This window comes from Xyrauchen texanus, chromosome 44, assembly GCF_025860055.1.
Source record: "Xyrauchen texanus isolate HMW12.3.18 chromosome 44, RBS_HiC_50CHRs, whole genome shotgun sequence".
Lineage (NCBI taxonomy): Eukaryota > Metazoa > Chordata > Actinopteri > Cypriniformes > Catostomidae > Xyrauchen > Xyrauchen texanus.
The window spans coordinates 2762901-2781179 of NC_068319.1; the positions used below are offsets into that span (position 1 = coordinate 2762901).

General features: G+C 37.8%; 1 protein-coding gene across 1 annotated transcript in view; it reads left to right on the forward strand.

Moving 5' to 3' along the window:
* The window catches only part of LOC127636398 (myosin-IIIb), a 55175-nt gene that overhangs the window by 26135 nt on the left and 10761 nt on the right, over nucleotides 1-18279 (forward strand). Inside the window, exons 9-20 of the mRNA XM_052116849.1 lie at nucleotides 2429-2537; nucleotides 2664-2780; nucleotides 5289-5389; nucleotides 5588-5674; nucleotides 8011-8076; nucleotides 9703-9816; nucleotides 9983-10094; nucleotides 10324-10367; nucleotides 11632-11694; nucleotides 11998-12117; nucleotides 13582-13667; nucleotides 13755-13802. Coding sequence (XP_051972809.1) covers nucleotides 2429-2537; nucleotides 2664-2780; nucleotides 5289-5389; nucleotides 5588-5674; nucleotides 8011-8076; nucleotides 9703-9816; nucleotides 9983-10094; nucleotides 10324-10367; nucleotides 11632-11694; nucleotides 11998-12117; nucleotides 13582-13667; nucleotides 13755-13802 — 1067 coding nt within the window. The remainder of the gene's footprint in view (nucleotides 1-2428; nucleotides 2538-2663; nucleotides 2781-5288; nucleotides 5390-5587; nucleotides 5675-8010; nucleotides 8077-9702; nucleotides 9817-9982; nucleotides 10095-10323; nucleotides 10368-11631; nucleotides 11695-11997; nucleotides 12118-13581; nucleotides 13668-13754; nucleotides 13803-18279) is intronic.

The following is an 18279-nucleotide window of genomic DNA, read 5'->3' on the forward strand; positions in this document are numbered from 1 at the left end:
CAGTGTGAATGCAGAGAACTGGGTACCTTTTCACTCAGTCCACTTTTTGGTCCACTAAAAGGGGTTGGATTTTGGTTCTTTTAAAGAGGACTCAAGTGTGAAAACACCCTATGTTTCTGTTTGAGTACTCCATTAAAAAAAATATAAATAAGGCTGGGCATAGAAATGCATCAATTATTCGACTACAAGTTCTGCTCTCAGTTTTGTGTGCAGCTGTGTTGAGCGGGTCGGCCACTAATCGCAGGGTTGGTGGTTTGAATCCCGGCCCACACGATTCCACATGCTGAAGTGTCTTTGGGCAAGACACTGAACCCCAAGTTGCTCCCAATGGCAGGCTAGCACCTTACATGGCAGCTCTGCCGCCGTGTGAGTGTGTGAGTGTGTGAATGAGTCACAGTGTAAAGCACTTTGAATACTGTTACGGTTAAAAAGGCACTATATAAGTGCAGACCATTTACCATTTTATGTTCACTAACTGGCAAAAGTCAAAGGAAATCCCTGATATTTTAAGATGTGGCTTGGGACCCTCCTTCAGTGTAAATCTATGCGACTTTTAGTCATTTAAATGTCCACCAGGTGACAATTGTAAGTCTGAGCTATTAGTAATAGTAATGCTTGCCTTAGCAAGAGCCACTAACAAGCCATTTGCTCACACAAGATGTCAGGATAGTGTTCTCAGGAGATTTCGCTTACAGTCCCAGCATCACCTCTATCGCCCTACTGTTTAATCTGGTGAATTACGAGGGGCTAGCACACAAAGAAACCCTTAAGCATAAACTGAAGGAGACGTGGGCTCTGTCTACATCTGGCTTTTATGATAACACACACAGAGCTCCGAAAGGTCACGAGCAGCTATGTTTAGATTCTATTAGGGCGTCCTACACATATTGTGATAGCGCATTTCCTGAAGCAGGTTTATTTCCATATATCAAAAGATCCACACTTTAACATGCTTGAGCCAGTAAGATTGATGTTTCTTTTGTTTATGTTCACAAGCGGTCCCCAGTATCTAAACCCACATATTAGCGTGACCTTCACGATATAACATTTACATCTTGGTTGACTTGTCACATTTTGTTAATCATTGTTCTTTTAAATTGGCAGGATATGCTTCTTTTAAGTGCTTGTTTGTGTTGTAGAACAGTTCGAGCACAATTAGCAAAGTAGAACTTACTTGACGTTCTTTGCTTGCTGATTCATCCCAAGAGTTAAAACACTGTGACTGTGGCGCCATCAAAACATTGCTCTGTTTGTTTGAGTTTTACGACCAGCCCGACAGAGCGCTGTTCTGTTTGGAGACATTAGTTGTGCAGAAATGACACACTTAACTTTGGATATCGATTATCCCCTCAAAAGTGTCTTTCGGGGGGGCCTGGGTAGCTCAGCAAGTAAAGAAGCTGACTATCACCCCTGGAGTCGCGAGTTCGAATCCAGGGCGTGCTGAGTGACTCCAGCCAGGTCTCCTAAGCAACCAAATTGGCCCGGTTGCTAGTGAGGGTAGAGTCACATGGGGTAACCTCCTCGTGGTCGCTATAATGTGGTTCTCGCTCTCAGTGGGGCGCGTGGTGAGTTGTGCGTTGATGCCGCGGCGAATAGCGCGAAGCCTCCACACACGCTACATCGCCACGGTAACGCGCTCAATAAGCCACGTGATCAGATGCACGGATTGACGGTGTCAGACCGCGCAACTGAGGGGAACTGAGAGTCGTCCTCCGCCACCCAGATTGAGGAGAGTCACTACGCCACCACAAGGACTTGGAGCGCATTGGGAATTGGGCGTTCCTTATTGTGTGGAAGGGAGTTGAAAAAAGTATCTTTTGGGAGATAATCAAAAACTGAGTCTGTTCGATAAGGTAAAGTTTATTTATATATGCACAATAATAATTCACATTAAAAAATTACAAAAAAAATATTAAGTAAAGCTTAATTTTAAAATAAATAATAAATAAATGCATGTAATATTTATATATATATATATATATATATACAAAATTAAATGCAGTGACAGAATAATGCATGCACTGCAAAAAATTATTTTCTTTATTAGTATTTTGGTCTTGTTTTCTAGTACAAATATCTAACCATTCTTAAAACAACATACGTTTACTTAACAAACAAAATTGCATGAGATTGTCTTGTTTTCAGAGAAATCTGACACAATTTTGTGAGGTTTATACTTAAAAGATAAAACAACTATTTGCCAATATGGTAAGACAAATAAACTTATTTTAAAGGGAAAACAAATGTACTTTTCTTACCCCATTGTCAAAATTAAGATTTAATTTTTTCGCAGTGTAGGAATGTAGTTCAAGTCCCTAACCTCAGGCCTAAGCTTAAAGAAATATTTGAGGTTCAATATAAGATAAGCTAAATGAACAGCATTCATGGCATAGTGTGCATAAATGTGTGTGTTGTTGTTTGTAAGCAGGGTCAGTTTGGTGTTCAAGAAGGGGATTTATTGAAGAGTTTGACCTGCACCACGTCAGTGACACGAGGAGAGGCCATCCAACGCCTGCACAACCAGCAGCAGGCTGAGGGTATGCTTTCATTTTACACACTGACTTCCTCATTCAGCCTTACATCACTAGGTTTGGCATGTGTGATACTGTGTTATACACACACAAGCTGGTTTTGAAATTAAAACAATGATATTGTCATTTCAGATGCCAGAGATTCCATCGCTAAAGTGGCGTACGGTCGAGTGTTCGGATGGATCGTCAGTAAAATCAACGAACAGCTCGCACCAAAAGTAGATTTTGACGTCGAACTCAATGAAATTGGTAAATATACCCATGTTAGTTCATTCAGTAAATTGTGAAATTCTCCTTTTGTCAGAAATACAGGTGGGTTTTTCGATAGCATATGCTGATTATTTGATTTTATTTCAATACATGGCAGCAAGCACTATAAAAAAAATTTTTTTTTTTGCTCTATCACATTTCATCACAATATACAGATCTGAAATGTAGGTGGCGCTCTAACACATTTTAGCCCTCACAGATGTGCTCGTCCATAGACATTCAGTCTAATTGTCAGTTCAAGCACCACCCTCATTGTTTCATTGAATTTCTTGGCCTCTGACTGGACTAGAAGCTCAATATAAGTGTCATACCTTTGCGATGATGTATAACATTTTATCATCAATAGTCAATACATATTTTTCAGATGATTTGTTTTGCATGCTTTTACTTCTGGGTGGCATATTTTGATCTTGGCCAAATCTGGATTATTCGGCCAAGCAAGCTCACAGACAAGTAAACAAAGGCACATTTTTTTTTTTTTACTAAAAGCAAAGGTAAAGGTAAAAGCAGAGATAATGTTTTGGGTACTCGGGGCTTACAGCAGCATTAATAGGTTAGTTCACCCAAAAATGAATGAAATTTACTCTCACTCAAGCCATCCTAGGTGTATAAGACTTTCTTCTTTCAGCCAAACACAATCGGAGTTATGTTAAAAAATATCCTGGTTCTTCCAAGCTTTATAATGGGAGTGAATGGAAACTTTGATTTTGAAGCCCAAAAAAGCACATCCATCCATCAACAAAGTAATCCATACGGCTCCAGGGGGTTAATAAAGGCCTTCTGAAGCGATGCGTTTTTGTAAGGAGCATATCCATATTTATAACTTTATAAACCATAATTACTGGCTTCCGGTAACGGCCGTCCACGCGTTCATGAGAAAGTCGAGTTCCGGCGTATGATGTAGGCGTATTGCAAGCTCCGGTGAGAAGTGAGGATAGAGCAAAACAAAACACTGGTCACGAATTAGAAGACAACAACGAGGAGTTTTAAAGAAAAAATGTCGGAGGATTTCGATATTAGAGAAGAGGAGATTGAGTTTTTTCCCAGCCCTATTTGTTTGAACCGGAGTACATCAACCAGGAACTCCGGGAGGCTGCTGGAGCGGCACAAACAAAAGAATCTGGTAGCCGGAGAGTACGGGAGACATGGTGGTGCTCATGCAGGAAATGCGAGGTAATGCCAACAGAGGCTGAGAGTGTTTACTGCCATGAATGGACGATTGGAATGACTGGATGGACGCATGAATGCACTATTTTAAGACTAATACAAATCTCCAGTATAGCTAAAACAACTCCCTACTTTTCGCCATTTTCCTTTGCTGTAAACAACACGCGCGCTTCCGGGTTCGTCACTTCACTCTCTTGTGAACGTGCGGACGGCCGTTACCGGAAGCCAGAGATTATAGTTAAAGTTATAAATATAGATATTTTTCTTACAAAACCACTTCGCTTCAGAAGGCCTTGATTAACCCCCTGGAGCCGTATGGATTACTTTTTTGATGGATTGATGTGGTTTTTTGGGCTTCAAAATCTAATGTACCATTCACTCCCATTATAAAGCTTGGAAGAGCCGGGATCTTTTTTAATATAACTCCGATTGTGTTTGGCTGAAAGAAGAAAGTCATATACACCTAGGATGGCTTGAGAGTGAGTAAATGATGGGCTAATTTTCATTTTTGGGTGAACTAACCTATTAATCAGAGCATAAAATAGACGTTTGTATTTGATGACTTGGAGAAATCATAGTTCACTTTGTGATTCTTTTAAAAATCTTCCGAACTGTGATATTAGGGCTGACAAAATTAGCCTTCCTGAGAATGAGAGCTTTCATTCGATATGTGAAACCTCGTATGAAAACTCATACAACTGACTTATGTATTCGGAGACTTTAACGTTTTAAGCATACACCTTTTTTGCGATATAGCACCCGCCAGCGGGCCCATAGAGTTTAACACTATTTTTACATAATATTTTGTTAAAATCCACCAAACATATTTGAAAACAAAATATTTGTTATTTATTGATAACGCTGTAGTTAGATTTAGGAACTTTTGAACTGTGCATGGTTATTGGCCGATGCCTGTAATCTTTAAATGGCAAAATTTAAGCGGTTTTATCACTTTATATTTTGGCCTGTCACTAGTGAATACCCTCAGTTCTTTAGCGTTAACCACACTAACCCCTAATACCAAAAATATAAAGGTCTTACCAACATCGAAATAACCGTTCTCCTTTGACCTTTTCTTTCTTTAATTAGTCCAAGGCTGCTTGTCTGTGGTTGCTCAGCGTAACCTGCTATTATATACTGTGTGTCAATTTCTGCTAGTAGGTTTTAAAATGCCATTTTAGTTAGATGTATTATTGTATTTATCCATTTAAATTGGATCTTTCCTTCCATTTCTCTAAAACTAGTTGAAATAAAGTATGAGGGAAAGCCAAAGACAGTATCTCACACAAGATATAAGGTTTGCTCTTTCACCATTTACAGGAATCCTTGATATATTTGGTTTTGAAAACTTCGCTGTGAACCGGTTTGAGCAGCTCTGCATTAATCTTGCCAATGAACAACTCCAGTATTTCTTCAACCATGTAAGTCGTGATTAGTGCTTGTTACTCTGTCTGTAAGAAATGGTTTCTGAATCCAACAAAAACTTGGAAATGTGCCTGCCTCTTGTGCGGAATAATCAAAGGTTGTATTGCGATTTAAATGCCTCATTCAGTTTTAGTAATAAGATTTGCCATTTCATGATTCAAATTATCACATTTTCCGTTTGATTTCACCTCTAGCACATCTTCCTAATGGAACAGAAAGAGTATAAAGAGGAAGGCATCACATGGGAGAACATAACATACAAGGACAACAAACCCATACTGGTACAGAACATTTCTGTTGACCGCTTTCACCCTCTGTGATTATCATGAATTCTCTCCTTTTTTTCCTCTCCACTTTCACTCCAAAAATACACCCGAGCTCTGAGTTTGGCAGGCAGATGTGTGGTAAATCCCAAGCACAGGAAGTGCTGACGCTGCAGGACACGTAGTTTGGAGAATCTCTCTCTTAATTGCTGAAAAGCAAAATTGTTGTGGTCTTTATATGAAGCTTGTTTATTACATTTGAAAACATGTATTAATGTAGTAAAAACACGACCAAATTCCTCTCTGACATTCTGAAATGTCATAAAAATTATCAAATGCACACAGTAACAAAGATAATCTCTTAAAGTGACTTCATTTTTATGTTTGTGGTTTATCCCCATAGAATCCTATTATAAGTTAATGGCTTAAATGTGCTGGAAGAGATATATATATATATATTACTGAAATAAGTGTCGTGAGATATCTCACCGTTCTCTGTGAGTTTACTAGATTCTGTAAACCGGCAACAAAATGTTTTCAGTGGACATTTTTGACCCGTCAATAATTTTGCGCATTCTCCTAGTATTATTGAGCAGTTGCAGCGAGTTAATGAGGTTTAATGCCATATTTATGCCATGTTGTTCATAACATTTGTCAGCTGAGGGCGCTATTTTGCTGCTGTTGTTTTAAACAACCGTTCCTGCAGGATGTCGGTCTCAATAAAGCTTATTTGTTATCTTTGGAGGGCGGGGTTTTGGAAATGGGGGCGTGGCTAAATCAACGGCTCAGTCTCGTGGAAATGGAACAGCTAAAATCACTTACAGCACCTTTAAAATGCCAGAGCAACAGCCAACAAATGCAGAATTTCTCTCAAACTTTGGTGTCATTAACACTGATGTCAAAAAACAAAGCAAAGCGTTTAACTTTAACCTTTGCGGTGATTCCAGCCAGGTCTCCTAAGCAACCAAATTGGCCCGGTTGCTAGGGAGGGTGGAGTAACACGGGGTAACCTCCTCGTGGTCGCTATAATGTTGTTCTCGCTCTCAGTGTGGCATGTGGTGAGTTGTGCGTAGATTGCCGCGGTGGATGGCGTGGGCCTCCGCATGCGCTATGTCTCTGTGGTAACGCGCTCAAAGAGCCACGTGATAAGATGCACGGGTTGATGCTCACGGAGGGTGCTGAGATTCGTCCTCCGCCACCCGGATTGAGGCGAGTCACTATGCCACCATGAGGACTTGGAGTGCATTGGGAATTGGACATGCCAAATTGGGAGAAAAATAAAAACGTTAACCTTTTGCGGGGGCCTGGGTAGCTCAGCGAGTATTGATGCTGACTACCGCCTCTGGAGTCGCAAGTTCGAATCCAGCTAGGTCTCCTAAGCAACCAAATTGGCCCGGTTGCTAGGGAGGGTAGAGTCACATGGGGTAACCTCCTCGTGGTCGTGATTTGTGGTTCTCGCTCTCAATGGGGCATGTGGTGAGTTGTGTGTGGATCATGGAGAGTAGCATGAGCCTCCACATGCTGTGAGTCTCCGCGGTGTCATGCACAACGAGTCACGTGATAAGATGTGCGGATTGACTGTCTCGGAAGTGGAAGCAACTAAGACTTGTCCTCCGCCACCTGGATTGAGGCGAGTAACCGCACCACCATGAGGACCTACTAAGTAGTGGGAATCCCTTTTCAAATAAATCTGTTACAAAGAAAATGCTTAATGTGGTACATTAAACCATGTTAATGTTTTTCTTAACAATGGTTGTCCGTGGAAAAAACTATTACCATAAAACTATGATTTGTGTTTCGATAATGAGCTCACCTGATTGTTTATAAACGGTGTTTATGACCAATAAGGTGCCAAATAAAATGTGGTCATCAAAAGCTACAGCTGTTTCGATACGTTAAGCAAGATCAAGCTGTTTTATGGCTTCTACAGGGGAGAAAACAGAGATAACATAAAATAAACACAACAGAAGCGGCCATTTTCCTTGGATTTCATTGGCATTGTTTTTCAGTGTTGTTTCAGACAAGGTAAGAGGAAATATGGTTCTGGTCATTGTTATAGTACGACGCCACGTTAAACGGTTTTCACATTAACAGTGTTTTAAAATGTCCCACATTTTCAGATTCTTGGGTTGTTCTGCTCTGTAAATATGAACTCTGTCCTGTAATTAAGGTGTTTGCAGCAGCCGTCTGCTTTTAAAGCAGGAGAGTTGCAATAGACTTCTAATTCAGTGAGGCTTGTGCTGCATAACTCCTAAACCTCTGCGTTTCCTGTAGTGTAATAAGAGAGCAGCGAGAGAGAATACATGAATGTCTATATGGAAAACTCACTCATGCCAGCATTTGTTGTATTTCAGGATCTGTTCCTTACTAAACCCATCGGGATTTTCTCTCTCCTAGATGAACAAAGCGCCTTTCCTCAGGTGAGTGGAGAACGTTGGGTGTAGGGATGGAAATTATAAGGACTGTAACATTTCTGGTTACAATTACATCCCCACTTAATAATTCTATTCACACTGAGACCATAATGAAAAACTATTTCACTCCTGTACAGTTGGCGGCGCTGTTGCTGTTCTACAAGCATATTTATACGTGTTTCCTGGCAGGACTGTTAAAGCATTTATTTAGCGAATTTGGCACAGCTGTTTCATTATGTTCTCTGTTTTTTTGATGCATTTTGAAGAATATAGAATCGTGTTTTTTATATGCGAGTGAGATGAGTAAAGCGCGCTGTTGCATAAATGTATACGTCCTGTTTCTTTATATGTGCACATGCATTTAGCTTCGAGTATATTCCAAACAAACTCCCAAACCCAACTTCTTGTTTTATAATGCCTCCATCAATTCCTGGATAATTTACCAAGAGATGCATTGATATAAATACACGTGGAATAATGCACAATAAGAATAACGGTATATAACGGGTATAGTATAAAATGTGATGCATAATATAAAAAATAATCAGTCTTTTCTATATGTAATTATTGCATATTTGTGTTGAATTCAGCGTTTCTTGTGCATGGTTAGAAAAGAGGACCATTACAGGAATACTTTGTTATAATAGCCTTGCTATAAAAATAGCAAATTCGTTTGTTTATACACGTAGTATAATATTGCATGGAAGTTTTTGGTATATTTTATGACGAGCTGCTAAGTATGCTTATGCTTACATATTTACATAAGACAAAACATATAAAATTTGAGGTATCAGCATATTTTACATTTACATTAATGCATTTGGCAGACGCTTTTATCCAAAGCGACTTTCAGTGCCCTTATTACAGGGACAATCCCCCCGGAGCAATCTGGAGTTAAGTGTCTTGCTCAAGGACACAATGGTGGTGACTGTGGGGATCGAACCAGCGACCTTCTGATTAATAGTTATGTGCTTTAGCCACTACGCCTCCACCACTCCATATTTTTGTGTGTTAGACGAGTAATAAAAAAAAAAGTGTTTATAAACATTTAGAATGCATCCACATACAAACACACTTTGGGGGCACACATATCAGCTGCACATCCAATGCTAGTGTTTCCCAGGTGATTAGCGCCACCAACGCGCTAAATTGAGCAGCTGTAGTGACTCTAGAAAAGTGATAAAAAGCTTGTATCTCATTGGTCAGTCAGTTTTCATCACAGTCTGATTGCTGTCCGTCAAAAACGTTGGATTTTCGGACCCGGTGTGAATAGCGCCATAGGAATGCATTGTTCCAATTAAATATTTCATTAGTTTTTTATTTTTATTAAAGAAATTGATGCTCGCAGTATTTCAAGAATAGAAAACGTGCCTTATCCATTGACAAGGCTGTCAATGGGGTTGTGAGTGGTGAAAAGCATGCACAGATTTAGACAATAGTATCATCTGGGCACATTTATCATAGTTTAAAGAAAGTATGATGATTTGAACACATTAATTATAACACGCATGTGTCAATCACTCTAGCCTGTGAGTGCTGCAGTCAAATCACTGGTGTTTTGTGCAAACAAATTGGTAACCAAAAGAACATTCATCAAGATATTAAGATCACGTGTAATTTTTGCACACACAGGCCACTGACAGAGACTTTGTTGATAAGTTAAACAGCAAGTTTAAAGCTGCTCCCAACTTTGAGGTTGTGCGAAACCACACCCCTCTCTTCACCATTGTGCACTACGCTGGGAAGGTGAGCCAACAAATAAACAACATCATCACTTATGTATTAATCTGCTGGAGTCACGAATAAGATTCATTTAGACTTAAGTTAGATGTCAACAAAGAATGCAATTAACCTTAAATGACCAAGAATTTATTTGGCTTGTTTTTAATTGTGTGTTTTGTCTTTCACTCAGGTGCAATACAACGCAAGTGGTTTTCTTGAAAAAAATAGAGACACGATTCCAGCCAACATCCGTGAGCTCTTCATCAACAGTGTCACTCCACTCCTCAGCGTTCTCTTCGCAGGTTTGTCAAACTATGAATCTGGTAAAAATCCACAATGAGATATTCAAAGATCTGGGATTAGATTGTAAATATAGAGGCTTGAATTGCTACTATCAAGTGAAATAATTTGCATATGAATTGTGAGCGTCCCGTCAGCATTGAGTGTTAAAGCTTGTGGGATTTGTACCCAAGAGAATATTCAAATGTGATATGTGATGCAAGTTGTTCATGTGACGTTTCTTATTTTCAGCCACAATTTCCAGAACGGGGACGCTGATGCCACGTAAGGCCAAGGTATATTTAAAAAGAGCATTTATTTATTTAGTACATACCAGTTTAATGTATAAACTCATTCAATCTATTTTGTGATATTTGCTGTTTTGGGTGAATCTTATGAAGAGATGTCTGTCACATTTTACTCCTTTATTTATTTATCTTAAACTTTATTTTGCATAAAGGCAGTATCAATAAATAATACTTTTGGGATTTTTTACACTGTGACAATTTTCATTACAATTAAGCAATTCTTGACAATTACTTTATTCTCCAACAATTATATTCTCATAATAATGCATACAATACAATAATGTACAGGAAATAAAAAATAAATTAGAATCACAAAATGTGGTAGAATCATCCAGTCCGGTTTTAATATATATAATTATTATATATATATATATATATATATATATATATATATATATATATATATATATATATATATATATATATATATATATACACACACACATATAAAATATATATATTATATATATATATAAAATAATTTTTTTATAATTATAGATAATAAAAAAATTATAATTAGATATATGTGTAATAAATATATATATATATTACACACATCTAATTATAATTTTTTTATTATATATATTATATTTATAATATATATATATATATATATATATATATATATATATATATATATATATATATATATATATATAATAAAATATTAAGTGGCATATATATGTGTGTATTTGTATATTTGAATAATTATATATATATATATATATGTATGTGTTTTTTTAATGGCCGATAACACAATTGTTAAAAGTGAATAAACATTTATTTTGCATTATATTTATTCAAAATTTTAAACTTTTAACTATTATAATTTTTATTATAAAATGTTTTAATGGTAGATACTGTAAAAAGGGGGTCACACACCGGACGCGTCTGTCAGATGACATTGCACTTTCTAAAATTCAAAACATTTATTTTTTATTCATGTATGCACACCTCCGCCCCCTATCGGTGGCGCCCACCTACGACTCTGGAGACCACAGAGCGCAACCCTCATATTTTCCCTTAAATTCGACCCAAATCATTATCACTGGAAATATATGATTTACTCTAGCCTTGAAGAGGGGAAAAACCTTGGTGACCTTTATGTGTGCTCTCTGCCACCTGTGCTGCAGCCTTAACCATTTCTGCACAGCTTTTTAAATGAGACGTTGTTGTTATATTTAAGACCAGTTAATGATGACTCTAATATCATTGCATGCTGCATTTTACCTCATGACCTTTGCACTTTTAGCTACAAGTTGCAGATGACAACTTCAACTCAACCAGGAAGCAGTCTGTCGGGGCGCAATTTAAGGTAAATTATACTTTCTCACACTCCAAACTTACTCTTTCCACAGCACTGTGAATATTTAATAGGATGTGTTCAATAAAGACATGAAAGATTATAATTGTTTGTGTGTTGTTAGCTTAAGCACATTGTGTTTGTCTATTCATGTGATTTTGATGAAGATGAGATCACATGTTATGAGCAAATAATGCAAGAAAACCAAAGGGTTCACATACTTTTTCTTGCCCCTGTATGTCAGAGGTATTGTTCAGTTTAACGTGCCAGGTTTGTAACTTAAATTTGAAACTAAAAGTGATATGTTCTGCACAGCATTCACTGGCAGTTCTAATGGAGAAGATGTTTGCCGCGAGTCCGCACTTCGTCCGCTGCATCAAACCCAACAGAAGCAAACTGCCTGATGAACTGGACAGCAAATTGGTCATGGATCAGGTAAAGTTCTGCGCTTTACAGAACAACAGCTGGACTGTTCAGAGTCACTGTGAGGTCTTGACTGGTTTTCAGCTCTATCAGGGCTGGACTGGGAAGAGAAATCGGCCCGGGGTTTTACATAGCAACTGGCCCAAAAGTTGTTGAGCGAGCGGGGGGTGTTCGCTGTCCTTTTCTGCATATCGTGGCGGCATTTTGTGGTCCGTTCTGCATAACACGGCGGCTCATTTTAGCTCATTTGGTCCGTTTCGCGGCCGACCCACCGGCCCGCTCGGTTCTTCCGATGGCCAGTCCGCCCCTGAACGGCCCCAAAATGTGTCGGCCCACCGGGAAAATGCCAGATTACCAGTCCAGCCCTGAGCTCTATACGTGGCCCAGTTTATTTTCCACAGTGGAGCTGAAAGCATTCTTACCTTTTCATGCCCTCCAGTAGAGTTTATATGAAACCTGGCAGTCTTTTATTGCTGTTATGATACATGACGGTTTATTACATTAAAGAGAAATACACATTTTGTTATTAATTATTCAACATTATGTTGTTCCAAACCCATGTGATATTAATGGATCACAAAAGACGTTGAGCAGAATTTTAGTCTCAATAACAGTTCACTTTAATCTCATCTTTCTTCCATACAATGAAAGTGAATGGTGACTGAGACTAAAATACTGCATCTTTTGTGTTCGTATGGGTTTGGAACAACATGAGGGTGAATAAACGATGTCAGAATTTTCATTTATGGGTGAACTATCCCTTTAAATTACGAAGAAGTTGCTATGTAAGGACTACAAGTGTAAAACGTTGTGCGTTTATGCTTGACGAATTGTAGTTCTTTAAATAAACAATTCTGAGAGCTTGTTCATTTATACTTGCTTGGCAAGTTTACTTTGTATCCGCAGTGCAATAGGTGTCAAATAATTGTTTACATCTCAAAGAAGATGAGATTTTTTAATGCCACAGTTGAAATGACATCATGACCTGTGATGTGTCTGTATAAACCGCTGTTAGGTCACAAGGCCAGATGATGTTATCTTGGAATTAATGGTTTTGTTCAATATGTCAACAGTCCTGGTGAAAGGTAGATGTTTGTAGGACACTGACACCTTCTGGTGATATGTGGAAGCACAGCTTAGCAGTTCAGGATATGTACTTCTCCTCATGTGGTTTAAAAACCCTTTATGACATCCTTCTTTGGGACCCAAAAGAAGATGAAGGACTGTCAGGCTCAGTCACCATTCACTTTCATTGAATGGAAAAAAGAGATCCAGTGAGAGTGAATGGTGACTAAAGGCTAACATTCGGCCTAACATCATCTTTTGTGTTCTATGTAAGAAAGTCTTGCGGGTTTGGAACGACATGAGGGTGAGTAAATGATGACGGAATTTTCAACTTAATGTTGCATGTTCTGCAATCCCATTTGTCAATTTATCAAATTCGCTGGACGAGCTGATGTTTATTCTCCTCCACAGCTGAGGTATAACGGCCTGTTGGAAACGATCCGTATCCGGAGAGATGGTTTCTCGTGGCGTCCGACCTTCAGGGAGTTTGCAGAGAGGTGCGTGTGCAAACAGGAAAACTGAAACTTCTGCAGTTCTTGCATGTCACATTCCCTGCAGCATAAACTAAAATCTCTGTCCTGCAGGTACAACATTCTGCTGCTGAAACCTGATCTGCCTGTGAACAAAGAAAGGTTTGATCAACAGATATCTTATTGTGTTTTAAAGGTGCATTATGAAATTAATGATTATGATATATGGCTGACATTTAATTGTGATTTAAGACAAAGTTTCATCATTCTTAAGGTGCTTATTACACACAACCTTAAGAAGTAATTTATTAATACAGTATTTAACTTGGAATCATATAATAAATTAGGGATATAGTTTGATTTCATTTTATACTTTAAAATCTTGAAAACTATTACACAGCCTGCTTATAATGATATGGAAAATAATATAATATATATATATATGTATATATATATATATATATATATATATATATATATATATATATATATATATATATATATATATATATATATATATATATCTATATATATATATATATATATATATATATATATATATATATATTATATATTATTATATATTATTATGTATTATTATATATCATATTATTATTAATTATATTTTCATTATTTATATTTTTTTCCATATCATTATAAGCAGGCTGTGTAATAGTTTTCAAGATTTATATATTAGTGCTGTCAATCGATTAATTTTATATTGAATTAATTACACGGTGTCCCGATTATTTAATCGCATATAGAAATATTTGCTGAGAAAGCCCCTCATATAATAATAATTCAATATATAATGTTATGTAGTTATCTTTAAATATAAAAAAATTATATTTATATATAAAAATATTCAGATAATTAAAATGCATTACATTCCTGTGGCAGAAGAGTTCATCATTGATAAGACAATATAAAAAGTAGCTTTAGAACACAATGTATTGTTTATTACCATATTATTGATCATAAGTCAATCATTGGCACACAGTTCACAGCAATCCATTACACAAGTGAATTAGTCAATTAGTTGGAGATTTATTATGAAGGCTTGTTTAAGGACCCGTCAATTTACACCTGCGTCAGACATGCTTGTGTAGCGTCTCGGGTGCGTTGCATCATAAACTTAAAATCTTTAGGTCACTGTGTCAAGTTAAATATAGTTTAATACTTTAAACACACCTTGAGATCTCTTAGTTCGGATTTGCGCTCTATCAAATGTATTGAACACAAGAACGTAACGTATGTTTGTGTTGTTTTCTTCACTGTATAAACTGCCCGTTGCCACACAGCTGAAGTTTCACTTACTGCCCTCTGGAGTAAACAGGTGGTACTACAAGCTTCATTTCTCAAGTCCGGGGGCATTGCGATTAATTGCGTAAATATTTTTTACGCGTTATTTTTAATACAATTAATCGCACTGAATTAACGCATTAAATCAACAGCCCTAATATATATATATATATGTGTGTGTGTGTGTGTGTATATGTGTATATATGTAACAAACTAACAATAAATAATTTTATTTTAAAACATGGTATATGTTGAAATTAGCTAGTGCTGTCGGTCGATTATGTATTTAATCGTGATTAATCACATTTTTTGTGCTGAAATTCGACACTATATATATATACTCATTTTCTTGTCAAAATGCATTTTTTTCCATCTTGGGAAAGAAAACAAAACATTATGTAACAATATAACGTTTATTTAACATTTTTCAAATGAAGTCTTCCACGGTATAAAGATAGAAATGAACTAAAATAGCACCAATTCAAGTAATAGTAAACGTTTCCCAAAGTCTAAGTGGGAGTTTGACTAATTGAAAGAACTAGTTTCCACATACTCACCTAAAGGATTATTAGGAACACCTGTTCAATTTCTCATTAATGCAATTATCTAATCAACCAATCACATGGCAGTTGCTTCAATGCATTTAGGGGTGTGGTCCTGGTCAAGACAATCTCCTGAACTCCAAACTGAATGTCAGAATGGGAAAGAAAGGTGATTTAAGCAATTTTGAGCGTTGCATGGTTGTTGGTGCCAGACGGGCCGGTCTGAGTATTTCACAATCTGCTCAGTTACTGGGATTTTCACGCACAACCATTTCTAGGGTTTACAAAGAATGGTGTGAAAAGGAAAAACATCCAGTATCGCGGCAGTCCTGGGGGCTGAAAATGCCTTGTTGATGCTAGAGGTCAGAGGAGAATGGGCCGACTGATTCAAGCTGATAGAAGAGCAACTTTGCCTGAAATAACCACTCGTTACAACCGAGGTATGCAGCAAAGCATTTGTGAAGCCACAACACGCACAACCTTGAGGCGGATGGGCTACAACAGCAGAAGACCCCACCGGGTACCACTCATCTCCACTACAAATAGGAAAAAGAGGCTACAATTTGCAAGAGCTCACCAAAATTGGACAGTTGAAGACTGGAAAAATGTTGCCTGGTCTGATGAGTCTCGATTTCTGTTGAGACATTCAGATGGTAGAGTCAGAATTTGGCGTAAACAGAATGAGAACATGGATCCATCATGCCTTGTTACCACTGTGCAGGCTGGTGGTGGTGGTGTAATGGTGTGGGGGATGTTTTTTGGCACACTTTAGGCCCCTTAGTGCCAATTGGGCATCGTTTAAATGCCACGGCCTACCTGAGCATTGTTTCTGACCATGTCCATCCCTTTATGGCCACCATGTACCCATCCTCTGATGGCTACTTCCAGCAGGATAATGCACCATGTCACAAAGCTCGAATCATTTCAAATTGGTTTCTTAAACATGACAATGAGTTCACTGTACTAAAATGGCCCCCACAGTCACCAGATCTCAACCCAATAGAGCATCTTTGGGATGTGGTGGAACGGGAGCTTCATGCCCTGGATGTGCATCCCACAAATCTCCATCAACTGCAAGATGCTATCCTATCAATATGGGCCAACATTTCTAAAGAATGCTTTCAGCACCTTGTTGAATCAATGCCACGTAGATTTAAGGCAGTTCTGAAGGCGAAAGGGGGTCAAACACAGTATTAGTATGGTGTTCCTAATAATCCTTTAGGTGAGTGTGTACTCCATTGTGTATTCATTGCAATGTGCATCTCTTAAACTGTCATCATCCACAATATTACTCTGCTGGTAGATTGTGGCTATTTGCTTTGTTACAGCAATTGTGAAGCTGCATTTATGATTCACGTCAGAGCATCAGCGCGGCTTTGAAATCACTATGAAAACTACATCTAGAATAAACATCTCATTCTGCGTTTTGGTCATAGTTAAGCCTTGACTTGCTTCTGTGGCAGAGCATGTTAGCAAAGCGGATCAGTGTGACACTCAATAACCCACTCATGCATATGGACGCGCCGCTCAACAACCGTTCGCGCTCACCGGTAAAAAAAAGTGCTTAATTCCCGCTCCAACATAACATGTCTCTGTAGCAGGCTATACTTGTTTCCAGGCATGCACACATGCCCGAGCAACTGCCCCATTGCCCACATGGACTTGAACATCTTCAAATAATGCTATACATTTGTATCTTTTCAACATTAACGTTTTCCAAATCGTTTATGGCAATAATGAAAACATGGACTGGTAAGTGTTTTCATTATTACAGGTAAATGTGAAATTCATAATTGCTCTTCAGTTGTCTCCATGGAAATGATGATTACTGTAGATTTGATTCACTAATAGGTTTCTGATTTAATGCTATCAGACTTGGTCTGTAAATTAAAATGTGCTATTTCTCATCCTAATTTTGTGTTCAGTTTTAAAGGGTGTATTAAGTGTATTTAATATTTGTTTCTCTTTTTCAATATTGTTGCTTTATTAATATTCCCTACAATGTTATATGTACGAATCGTATGCAATCTAAAGGATTGTGGTTATTTTTATATAATAATTATTATATTAGTAGATACCATGTGCACACTATGATTTTCCTTGATTTATTTTTAAACCATTATAAAGTGAATCTGGACTTTATATGCATTAAACGATCGTGTGTTGTGCGTGCGCTCTTAATCTGTACAGCAGGATTTAACAAATAAAAAATATTCGTCTGTTATTTTCTAATGTATAATCATTTATAGCTTTTTTCCTCTGTGCATGAATGCTGCAAGCGATGTCGGGAGATGTTATCCGCAACCGCTAATCTGGTGTCAGTGGGGTTTTTTATGTTTCACTCTTGTTAAGATGTGGATTTGGCTTTGGGAAACTGACCAGCAGTTATGAACCACTTTATCCCAGAGCAGAAATCGAAAGCAACAGGCAGTCGATTAAGTGAGATAATTGCAAATTAAGGACACACTGATCTGCAAGATCATGCATGTTTATTAGTTTTGATGAAGGGATCTTTTGTGTGTTCGCCAGGATTCAAGGAAATACGTTTGCCAATGTACAGTATTATTAAGCTTACATATTTAATTGAGGGTGCTCTAACCCTGGTTCGCAACCCTGCAGAACCGGGTTTGCATCTATATCTGGCAGCTGCACTGAGCTTGGTACTGAGTATTAAGCTTGAAGACTCATCTTGGTGGAAGGACTCTGGCGCGGTGTCTGTTTGTGAAGTGTGCGTCAGTGTAATGACTCTGGGTGGACACAAAGGCTCCGCCCTTCACATATGGTTTATACGGTAT